Raw genomic sequence first — 12,182 nt, forward strand, 5'->3', positions numbered from 1 at the left:
GTATGTACATCTGAAGTAGGTATTGCTTTGTAACTTCCTCTGCTTGTAATGTTATTGCCTATAGTTTTTCTTTTAACTGATCAATCTATAATTTAATGGACTATACTGCTACAGTCAGAACTACACACGGACAGGAGGGGTTTGAGGTACCCCTACCTGGGCATTGCACACGGTCTGTTTCATTGGGACAGAAACCTAGAGTCAGGTCTGAGTGGCCACAATGGTGAGCGTACCTACCACAGCAGAGTATAATACCTCAGAATGGAAGGGCAGTGAACTGGCATCCAAGTGGCCAGGCTGCTCCAATGAACCACACATAGTCTGGAGCCTCCTCTTGAGGAGAGCAGGCAGGAGGCGCAGGTGCTGCTTCCATGGGCAGGGCAGGAGTGCAGACCATCCTGTGAAGGTCAGGGCAATGCCTTTCACATGTTGGTGCTCAATTGCCTATAGTTTTAATTTAGCTTCAGTAATCCCCTTTCCAGGGTCTGGTGCCTGCTCTGGCCTCCCAGGACTCCTGCATTCACATGGTGCACAGAAACTCACACAGGTACATGCATATATATTAAAATGAATTAATTTAAAAATTGTTTGTGGTTTACCCAATATGTGTGGCTTTTTGCTTGCATGTATGTATATGTACCCTGTGTGTGGCTGACGTCCTCACAGGTCAGATCCCCTGTGCTGGAGTTCAGATGGTTGTGAGCCACCACATGGGTGGTGAGAATGGAACCCGAGTCCTCTGCAAGAGCAACAAGTCCTCTCAACACTCAGCATTTTGTTCTCTCTCCCCCACCCCCAAGACAGGGTCTCACGATATAGTCCTGGCTGGCCTGAAACTCTTTGTAGACCAGGCAGAGAAGAGCTTTGTCTTATTTTTTTTTAAATATTTATATTTATGTAGGCTTTGCCAAAGAGATGGCTCAGTGATTATGGTTCCCAGCAACCATATTGGTTTTCCATTTTTCCCTAAACATAAGGAAGGCCTCTTTGGATAAGTGGGGAAAAAACACCCTTTCAGATAAGAGAATGAACATTCTATAGGAGCCCTGAGCAGGAGGGAGACCCTGCACTGAATGCTACCCAGTCAGAGGAAGGAAAAGTCAGCCAAGGCAGAGGCCAAGGCACACTTCTGGCCTGTGACAACCACAGAGAACATGGCAGAAAGAGCAGGCAAAGGCCGGCTGTGGTGGCCCAGCACTCCAGGAAGAGGCAAACAGACTTCTGCAAATCTGAGACTTGAACACAGAAAGTTCCAGGCTGGCTAAACTAATTGAGACTTTTTCAAAAGCAAAAAGAAAAGCTAATCAGGCCAGCTGTGTGCTGAGGAGAATGTCCACAGCAAAGGAACTTCATTCAATCCATTTGGCCCCCTGTGGTATCAGGCATCTGGTCCTCTCGGAGGCCTTCAGCTAAGTTGGTGGGGTGGAGTGAGAGCCTGTCTGAGCTGGTGAAGGCAAGACTCACTCACATTGTGTCTGGGTCTCCTAGTATAGTTGCCCGCCCTGGCATGCCTGGGCACTGGGGAGCTGACAGGTACAGCAGCTTCTGAGAGAATGAAGGCATGGGATAGGAGACTTGGCCTTGCAAAGAATGGGCTGACGGGAACAACAAACTCCATTTACACACAGCTTCCCTCCCTGAGACTTTGAAAATTAAATACTCCCCAAGCTATGGAAACCCAGCCACTGGCTGAGTGTTAGAACTTTATTATTATAATGGGCCGGCCCAATTCCAGCCACCACAGGCAGAACAATGAGCCATTGAAGCCTTCTGAAGGTCTTGCCTCTCATCCACCCTCTCCCTCAGGCTGGGAACTGGTACTGAGGCCTCTGAGGGGAGGGTAGTAGGGCAGACATGCCTAAATCCTGGCTTTGCCATCTCAGCTCACAGAGGCTCCTGGAAGGGGGAGGGTGTCTGTGAATTGCTTTCCTCACTCATCAAGCAGGGCCTCCATAAAAACTATAAGCAGAAAAACTGTAAGCAGACACAGCTTTTACACTGACACTCCATTGCATAGCTTGACTCTTGTGGGTTAGGAGCTAATTGCATCTGCTTCCAGGGAAGTTAGGTGAAGATGCTGGAGACACAGGTGCTCTTGTCATGCATGGCCAGTGTGCCTTTCCAACATAAGTAGAGCAAAGGAGACAGCAGGATACCTCTGCCTCATGCCGGGGTGCTTATCAGGCCAGTCATATGTGCTGGGCTTTGGGGATGGGCTGCAAATAAGGCCCAATGAGTAGCCAGATAAGAGCCTGATGTCTCATGACTCAAACCCTCTATCCATCAGCCCTTGTCTCAAAGCAGTCAGTGGCCACAACTGGGGCAGGGAACTGTGCCCATCTGGCTATTAACTCCCGGTTGCTATGTCACACTATAACTTGTTTATGGCCCCACTTTATTCCCAAGCATTTGGTGTTATTTGATCATCAGTTTTAAGCTCAAAATATCCAATTTTATTGGGAGAGAAAAAAATTAATTTTATGGAACTACAAGGCCCAATCGCTGTCCAATGAAATCCTAGAAGGGATTGGGCCTGGTCTGCCTTGCCCATCCCTGATGCCTTTGCTCCTGGCTTTGAGTTTCCTCCCTGAGATGAGGCTTCACCCTCATTCAGGCAGCTGAGTTTGGTATCTTCAGTGACTCCTTGGGTCTATGTGGATTGGATTTCCAGCCTATGAGTGCCCAGAACCCTGCTCTATCCCTGGTGAAGGCCAGTTCTGAATACAGAAGGCCTGTGAAGGGAGTCTTCTTACCGCCTACTGGGAAGCCTCATGTGCTCCTCAGATGGCACTGGGACGGCTCCTGGGATCCCAGCTTGGGTTTCAGGATTAGGGTAACCTGAGTATCATAAACCGCAGCAGGGCTGAGATTAGGCAGGCTCAGGTCTAAGATGCTTCTAGGCCCCTGGGAGATGTGAAGGTCTCCGCACAGCCCTTGTAGCCACAGGTGCTTGGCTGTGGACCAGAATTTGCAGGGCTGCCCAAACCCTCTGGTGGCAAGACCAGAAACATGAGAACTCTTGGAGAGCTTAAGGGGGTTGGGGACAGCAAGGGGAGGTAGCAGAAGCCAGGTCCCAGCAGCAGGGATGCTCAGGGTGGCTCTGCAGGAAAGTGAGGGCCAGCAGCTGCCCATGGTTGAGCAGCCATAGCTCTGGCTGCCTCACCATCAAGGTCACAAGGTCACCATCAAATGGGCCTCCTGTTCCTCCTCCTCCCAGGACAGTTCCCCATTCAGAGTGAACAGCATCCATGTTGGACCTTTGGAGGACCTGGGCCACACAAGATGGGCAATGTCAGGCATGAGTATGACATGACACTGCATGGAGAGGTGCAGGGGCCACCATCATCTCCTCGAGGCCTCCTGGCACCTGTGTTGAAGAATCTTGTGTTCAGTTATTCAACATCCTGAGTATCTTGGGTCATGATTGGACAAGCCCTCACCAGCCTCTCTGGGAAACTCCTTTTTTCTCTACCCTCTCTCTGGGAGGGCTGCTGAGCAACCTATGGCATGGCTGTGGCAGGACTGCTGTGTCTACACAGAACTGGGGAATCTCCCATCACACCTGGAAGAAGCCAGTCAAAGCACCAATAAGATCCTTCCCTGGCTGTGAGGGTCGAGGGGGGCTTAGGTCTGGCAGCGCCCTCCTGTTGCATTCCACTGCAAGGCATAAGTGTGTGGCTCCATTTATTTATTTGTGTCTTTGCCTAGCTCAGGAAGCACTTGAGGAGCAGCCCATAGCAGTGCAGCCTGAGCCTGGATCAGAAAACAAAGCCGCATGGATTCTGCTGGCTCTGGACTTGCACTGGAAAAAGCACCTTGTGGGGACAAGGAGAGGAGACAGGATGAAGCCAGCTTAAATGGTACAGAGGCTTGTGCTTAGCTCACGTTCCTCAGGGAGACATCTTTGGTGCTGAAGGCCCATTAGGGAAGGTTTGGGGGATGTGGTGGTTTGAATAAGAACGGCCCCCATAGGCTCAGATGTTTGAATGCTTAGTCATCTGGGAGTGGCACTACTTGGGAGGGATTCAGAGATGTGGACTTATTGTTGGAGGAAGTGTGTCACTGGGGGTGGGCTTTGAGGTTTCAAGGGCCCAAACCAGGCGCAGTCTTTCTTTCTCTTCCTGCTGCCTGTGGATCAAGATGTAAAACTTTCAGCTCCTTCTCCAGCACCATGTCTGCCTGCATGCCACCATGCTCCCCACCATGGGGGGGGGGGAATGGACTAAACCTCTAAAACTGTAAGCAAGCCCCAATTAAAGAGTTGCTATGGTCATTGCGTCTCTTCACAGCAATAGAACACTAACAAAGACCAGGACTGCTGCTTGAGTTCCACAGATGCCCAGGAGACAGAGTCTGGAAGCCCTTGTTCCTACCCAGTAGTAAGTCCACAGCCTGCAAATTTTGGGCCAGAAGAGTGTTGCTGGAGGTTCTTATCCCGCCACCCTTCAGCCCCAAATAAGCACACAAAGACTTATATTTATTATTAAACTGTTGGCCGATGGATAGGGCTTCTTATTGGCTAGATCTCTTATTAACCCATTTCTATTAATCTATGTGTTTCTACATGGCCTTATCTTACTGGAGAATGCCTGGCACACCCTACCCTCCCGGTTCCTCCATGGCGCCTCCTGCTGCGCCTCTCTGCCTACCTTTCCCAGAATTCTCCTCATCTCCTAGTCCCACCTATCTTGCTGCCTCTACTGGTTATTGGCCAAACAGTGTTTTATTCATCAACCAAGAAGAGAAACATATATACAGAAGGACATCCTCCATCAGAAGAGTACACCTTCCTCCTGGGTTGGGGTTGGCCCCCAGGAGCTAGGCCTGTCTCAGGTCATATGGATGGAGAATTAATTCACAGATGCTTCCAAAGGGAGTTAGGTCTGTGTGGTCCACTCCTACGCATCCAGTGCCTGCCTGCTGGCCTCTAGCTATGGGAATGCCCACCCATGTCTAGGTATGACCTGCACACATCATTCCCACTGTGTATGCCATGTGGAGCTAAGGGTGAACTGACTAGGGAGGTAGGAGGACAGGCAGAGGCCGGGCCAGGAGAGTAAAGTGCATTTGGTCATGCATTGGAAGGAGGGGCCCTTGCCTGGAGTATGTCACCCAAGGTTATGAGGTGCAGGGAAGAAGCATCCAGAGGAACAGGTAAGGCAAGAGTGAGAGGAGCAGGAAAGGACAGTCCAGTGCAGACACAATCATGCGTCTCATTTGATGAAGCCTCCTGATCAGGGAGATCTTGAGCTTGAATAGTGACATGGTCTTTTAGTCCTAGGTCTCTTCAAAGACACAGCCTATTTGACAGACATGCTGGGCAGCTGTCTCAAGATGTTCTTAAGTCCTAGCTTGCCCATAGCTCCAGGTAGCATTCAGTATGTGAGTCCTAGGTGGGGGGTTAAGCTTGCCTGGTTCTACATCACACTGGGGCCAGGGTCCCAGACACTGGTGGCACCTCCTGGGTTCTATTTGGGCACCACTGCTGGAACTGTGGAACTGAGTCATATGCCAAGGTAGCAAAGAACAAAAATGTGGATCTCAGGCACAAGCTCATGTCTGAGGCCTCAGGCAGTCACTGCTGTTTCTCACAGGCAAGTACACTTTCTGGCAAGGGTGCCCAGCTAGGACATGGAAATAATCTCCACAGTCAGCAAAGCACAGTAGGGACACACATCCCTGCTGCCAGCTGAGCAGAGGTAGGGGTCCCCAGGGGTTTGTGATATGCAGAATGGGTGTGTGTGCTACAGTCTCAGCTGCTCTACTGTTTGCCTCAGAACCCTCTCAGAGTCTTGCTGGGATCTGTCCTTCACTACTGTACCCTCAGCCTGGTCCTCAAAAGCACCTGTCACCCTTCTCTGTGCCTGCTGCACAGGGATCTCAGGACAGCATGAAGTGGGGATGGTGTGGGCCGGGACAAGGCGCTAGGGGCCAGGTGCTCCATTCTCCTTCCCAGGGTAGTCAGGCAGGGAGGGAGCTCCTACCAACTCCTTTCCTTCCCATGTCCTTGCGCAATCCAGAGCCACAAGCAGAGGTGTGTAAAGTATTGCCGGGGGTAATTGCAGGTTACATGGAACAATCTGAGGAATTAAAAACATATTTTCATTGCATCATAAAAACATGCAAAGGCAGAGAAGAGGAGGCCCAGGGGAGCACCTGGCTCTGGGATGGGGAGCACCTGGCCCTGGGGCATTCTAGCCCTTGTTGCATTTTCTGGTCCAGAGAGGGGACTGGCCCTGCAGTGATCCTGCAACTAGGAGGTGCAGACACTCAGGACAGATACCATTGCTGATGCAGCTCATCCATGGGTCCTGCTCCTTGGCATTTGCTGCCTTCAGCACAGGGCACAACAACCCTTGGTGAGTAGCACCTTGGTCTGTGCACACTGCCCTGTTGGGGACTTCCTGATTCTGTTCTGGCTCCACACAAGACTGAGTGAGGGCTCTGGGGTCAGGTCTCACCAGAGCACTGGGCTGCCTTTGTGTCTCCTGCTCCTGGGCTCTACAGCCAGGCCAATGTGTGGGGCTACACTGGCTAGCTCCAAAGATAGCTTGGGTGGTGGCTCATCCCTGTGGCAGTCTTTCCTCTGCAGCACTTGCTGCCTGTGAGTTGGCCAGACTCCTGCTCCCCATTTTTCAGGAGTACAGAGGGAGCTAGGATCTGAAGCCATAGAACATGGATTTGTGGATGTCTGGACCTCCTAGAGGCTGGCACAGGCTAAGACCAAGATTCCAGGGGCAAATGCCCTGATGCATATTTTGCTCTGGGAAGAGGATGTAAAAGGAGGCCCTTACCTTTGGGGTCAGCCAATGCAGCTGCATACACTGGCCTAGCTATGGGGGTCCAGGAGTAAGCTCAGGAGACCACAAAGGCAGCCCCCTGCTCTGGTGAGACCTGGGCTCAGAGCTCTCCCTCAGTCCTATGGAGCCAGAACAGGATTAAGAGGACCCCAATGGGGCAGTGTGCACAGACCAGTAACTATCCTGAAGGGGCTTTGAGGACATGAATGTATGGATGGCATTGGCTGGCTGGGTAGGCAGGAAACTACAGGCCAGTGTGTGCAAAGGGCCAGACACAGGCAATTCAATCATTACCCAGCACCAAGGCCATTTTCAGGTGCTTGCTTTCCCACATGGCAGAGATTGCCCCCAGAGCTGCGGTCCCATGGGATACACCTGGCCAGGCCCCAGAGGCTTTCCACCCCACTGGCCTGAGGCAGCAGGTGTTAGTTGACCTCTCTGCCTCCAAGGGTAGACAAAACCTCAAGCTAGAGGAGCACCCCACCCCCCAACCACGCCCTAGGATCCTGGCAGGCTGGGGCGTGCCACCAGCGGTGCATTAAATAGGACATGGCTGATCTGGCCCTGCACTTGTCAGGAGGGCGGGCCCAGCACAGCACTTGGCGTCTTAATTGGGCGCCTGAGAGCACCCTGCACACTTCCACTTTGAGCCAGACTCCTGTAGGCCCATTAAGGTGCAAACACATTCCTTTGTTGGCTGACAAGCAGGGTCCCATCCAAGGCTCCTGGGGCCAGGCTAAGTGATGTTTTCTTAAGGAAGACACGAGATTAGCCTCTGCTAAAGCCTCAGCATAATGCAGGGCCCTGCCCCTCCCTGACAGGGCTGTCTCTCCCTGCAGTGACTGACAGGTGCTCTCTGTCCCATCGAGCTTCAATGTGGAGGATTAGCCAAAACCAGTCCACAGCAGAAAGTGAGGAGGAGAGCAGCATTCAGTTCAGAGACACAAAACTCAAAACAACCCTAGCAAACCCTTTTCTCCTGTTCCTGACCCTTGGTGACCTCTGGACCTTAGGAGTAACTTTGGCAAAAGGTCCAGGAGGGATCTCTAGAAAGATGTCTTCACATCTGAGCCAGTAGCTGAATGCAGGCTGAGAATGGAGAGGTGCTGTGTCCTGGCAGGGACTGGAAGGGTCAGGTCAGGGTTGTTCCTCCCAATGGCTGGTGGGAACTCTAGGACTAAAACACTGTGGCTCCATGTACTGTGGTTCTGGTGGCAGCAGATCCTGATTGGAAGCTACTACCATGTGACATTGGGCAATCCTGAGGACACCACAAGCAGACATGCTTTAGGGAAACACCCTCTTTATTGATGCTCCAGAAATGCCAGGGTTCTCAAGCCTGGGCAGCCCACATGGGGTTTCTGCACAGGCCATCATCATCTGATGCTGGAGTATGGGAAGATTGGCCAGAGGATGCAGGTGTGGAGTAACTACTCCATGCAGTCATCCCTGCAGGACACACGGTGCTCCATCCACATCTGGGGTCTCTGAGGAGGCAGCAAAGCCTTCCAGTCCTGCCAATAACAGTTGGGGTCAGCACAGGCCAACCCTCACATTGGCTTAGCTATGTCACCCCAAACCACAAGAGACCCTTGAGAGATGGATTGGAAATAAGCCCTTAAAGAGAGTCCCCCACCCCTGCCTGCCCAGATTGGTATATCAGAGCAACTACAGTTGCTACAAAAAAATATTTCAATCAAAACTTATATGGGGCTCTTAAAAAAAACCCAGAAGGTATAACATTGTGGTAAGAGCATTCTTAGAGGGCCCTCTTTATCAAATGCAGCCCTGGTGCTGGGAAGCTGTGGTGTAGCTGGTGCCAGAAGGCCCAGGACAAGGACCCCCGACCAGACTGACCACCCACTGGGTGTCTGGGACTCAGACCTGATAGAGGGCATCTTGAGGGGCAAAGAACTCTTTCTATAGCCTCCCACTCAGCTTCAGTGAGAATAGTCACCAAGGACCCAGACCAAGAAATGGTGATAGTCAAGACAGCCATCCCAGGATGGGCTGTAGCATGCAGACTCGAGGACTGGGGCTTCTAAAGGGTGCCATCAGACAGAGGTGACACGGCAGGGGCAGGAGGCCTTCACCAATTTCTTCCTCAGAAGAGGACTACAATGACTGGTAAGGAAGGCCAGCCTGGCTTTACAAAGCTATTGCAGAGCCATGTGTGTGGTGGACAGTCAGCTGTGTGCAAGGCAGCATCTCCACCTTCTGGGCAAGAAGGAAATGAACCATCACTCGTGCGTCCTGCAGGGACAAATGGCACACAGGGAGCAGCACTTGACACTGACCAGGAGACGCTGTGAGAGCCCAGCCTGTGGGGAACCCTTGCCTGTCACGGTGGCTCCCATGACTCTAGCCACAAATGCTCCTTTCAAGCCTGCTCACCTGGACCCAGGTGTCTGAGGAGCCTTGTACTGGTCACATGGCATAGCGTGTGCCCTCAGCTTGGCAGGGATGGTGACTTAACCTCAGCATCCAGTCACAGTGGGCTCCAGGCCGGAGCGCTTGGAGATGTGCAGTTTCACCACCTCTTCGGAGCAGGTGGGATGGATCCCTACTGTCTGCATCACCTGTGCATATGACGCCCCACATCTGCACACATTCAAAGTGGAATGTCAAGTGGACGGTTTGGGGAGGTCTGTCCATCATGACCTTGGGGAGGCTTAGAAGGCATGTGATTTCCTTACTGGGTCAGCACTAAGACTGTCTGCCCACACCTATGCTGCCCTGCCCACTGCCTCCCAGCAAACACCCACTACCTCACTGCTAAGCTGCTACCTACCTCAGACCCTCCGATCCCTGGCTTGCTCTAGTCTCTCTGTCCCAGTTGCCCCTTCCTTGAGGCCTGTTCTATCACTGTCAAGGTGTGGCAGGAATCACCCACCTGCCACACCTTGAATCCTGAGGGACACAGAAGTGAGAAGGCATAGGAAAAGGTGGACAGGAGGAGGGTGTGTGGACATCTGGGTCCTCAGTGGGCTGGGATCACATGAACGTGGCTAAGAGTTGGGCCTTGCGGGTAAGGGGTCTAGGGACAAGGGAGAGCAGGGAGAAGATTCCAACAAAGCAATGGGATCAACATGTTGAAGGGTTGTATGGGTGAGACAGGGTTTGGGCCACACCTCTCATATGACAGCAAGCCTCAGGTCTATCTGGCCTACAAATGTGTTAGGACAATGGCTGGTAAAAAGGTGAGCCCATGTCTTTGGAATGTCTATCTGTGGTCTTTAGGAGATTGCAGCAGAGCTATCACATAGGAGTTTACTCCAAAGTAGACACAGGTAGGATCCATGAGCAGCCTCTCCTGAGCTTCCTGCTAGAGCCTGTGTGGGCACTGTCTTACCATGGATGCATGGTGTGGGTGATGGTAAACAGGGCATCCACATCAGCTTGGCCTGGGAGGGCCCTGGGATTAACGAGATAGGGCTGTTCCACAGTACATTCCCATTCACTGTCCTGAATGCAAATTGCCCAGACAATTCAGTTTTGGGAAGAATTTATGAAGTTCTTTTAAATGGTGGCAACCTCTTTTTATAATATTGATTTCCTTAATATGCAAAGAGCTCTTGTAGCTCAATAATAGTAGCACAACAAATAGAAAGAAAAACCACAAAATACAAATAGACAATTTGGCTTGGTGGTGGTGGCACACACCTTTAATCTCAGCACTGGGGTGGCAGAGGCAGGCAGATCTCTGAGTTTGGGGCCACCCTGGTCTACAGAGCCAGTTACAGGAGAGCCAGGGCTATATAGAGAAACCTGTGGAAGGAGGGGGCAGCAGGGCAGACAAAACAACAACCACTACAAAACCAGACAGTTCACAGGAAACAGAAACAAAAATGAATAGTAGAAGGCTGGGGGTGTGAGGGCTCAACCACACTCATTTTGGCCATTCCCCAGGGCTGCAGTCATCCTGCTTAGGACCTTTGGCCAGATAAAGTCCCTCTCCCGCTGTGTCTGCCATGCCTGAGGCAGGGTGAAGGATACCTGCTGCAGATAGGCACAAACCCCTCCCCCAGAAATGTGGACCCTGCAGCTTCCACTACCGTGAAGACAACTAACAGAAACTGCTGTCAGAACACAGAGGGAAGTGGCTACAACACAAAATGGCCAGGATTCTACATGACTTACTTGATCCCCAGAGCAAATCCTTGAGTGACTTCTCCAGCATTGGGGCCAAGGAAGTGCAGGCCCAGCACCAGCTGTGGGGGCTCCCTCAAGCACACCATCTGAAAGCCACAGTGATTTTGATTGTCACTTAGCTACAGGGGACCCATCCAGCTGTAGGGACTTGCTATTCCCTATCTCCACAGCCCTCAGAGGTTTCCATTTGTGGTAGCTAGTACTGACTGTCAATTTGATAAGCTCCACAAGGGAGTTTCTACATTGGGTTAATGGTGGTGGGTATCCCCATCATAACCGTGGGCAGCACCATTCCATGGGCTGTGGTTCAGACTGCACAAAAAGAGACTGTGAGCTGAGCACCAGCATCCATCTCTCTGCTTCTTGACTGCAGACACATGTGACAAGCTACGTCAAGCTCTTGCCACCAAGCCTTTCCTTGCACTGTGAGACAAAGTAAACCCTTCCTTAAGTTGCTTCTGCAGGTATGTTGTCACATGGGGAAAGTGGCTAATATTTGCTGCTCTGCCCTGTGGATATCAGCACACTCTCCGTATTCAATAGCTTCCCCCTCTTAGGCCCAGTGCACCCTACCCCTGGTCCTAAGCACACTCACCTTTATGTAGCACTGGGATGCATCCCGATCCGTCACTGTGAATTCCAGTGGCTTATAGTATGCATGGTAAACCTGGGTGACAAGACACCAGCACCTGAATCAGTGGCCATGCCTAAGACAGTCCTATAGTCTTGGAACTAACAACAACAAAAAGTACTGGGAAGGCAGATTTCTCAGAGACCCAGAGGCACTCTTGTGATCCAAGGGTATGTGTGAGATATGGAAACACCTCAACTGTTTGTAGAGAGTGTGTGTCTTCCTATGTTCAGGCAGCCTGTATCCATAGCCATGTAGTTTGCAGATAGTCTCTCCTACCCAGATCTAAGACTCCCCACTGAACTACAGCAGGAGAGCAGGCACCAGGCTGCTGAGGTGCTACTAGCCATGGTACAACACAGAGACCATGTTTGAGCCATGCTCCTGGGGCATCCCCAAGAGGTGCAGACTGGACAGAGAGACCTCAGGCAAGTCGCTGGTGTAGGAGTGCCCATCCTAGCCACCTGAGCAGGAATGGCTCTCAGATGGCTGCCTGGCCTCCCTGAGATACCCTGGTGCTGACTTGGCAAACTTCAGCTAAGAGGAGGGGTTGGTGCAGGGTTGTGGAGGGGCAGGGCAGACCTCAGCCTCACTGGAGC

The 12,182-nt window shown here is 51.7% G+C and overlaps 1 protein-coding gene across 7 annotated transcripts in view; it reads right to left on the reverse strand.

Annotated features, from left to right (window-relative positions):
- Nucleotides 1–8,083: 8,083 nt before the first annotated feature.
- Nucleotides 8,084–12,182, reverse strand: part of Txnrd2 (thioredoxin reductase 2) — a 56,921-nt gene continuing 52,822 nt past the window's right edge. For 5 of the 7 annotated variants that reach the window (XM_035444726.1, XM_035444725.1, XM_035444722.1 and 2 more), the window contains 4 exons: nucleotides 11,548–11,619; nucleotides 10,941–11,038; nucleotides 9,195–9,471; nucleotides 8,084–8,314 (listed from right to left, as the gene is read on the reverse strand). In XM_035444726.1, the coding sequence (XP_035300617.1) occupies nucleotides 9,228–9,471; nucleotides 10,941–11,038; nucleotides 11,548–11,619 (414 nt within the window). In that variant the 3' untranslated portion in view covers nucleotides 8,084–8,314; nucleotides 9,195–9,227. Of the gene's footprint in view, nucleotides 8,315–9,194; nucleotides 9,472–10,507; nucleotides 10,569–10,940; nucleotides 11,039–11,547; nucleotides 11,620–12,182 lie in introns of those variants that run through there. The other 2 variants (XM_027413121.2, XM_027413124.2) reach the window with 2 other exon arrangements.

Source organism: Cricetulus griseus, chromosome 4, assembly GCF_003668045.3.
Source record: "Cricetulus griseus strain 17A/GY chromosome 4, alternate assembly CriGri-PICRH-1.0, whole genome shotgun sequence".
Classification (NCBI taxonomy): Eukaryota; Metazoa; Chordata; class Mammalia; order Rodentia; family Cricetidae; genus Cricetulus; species Cricetulus griseus.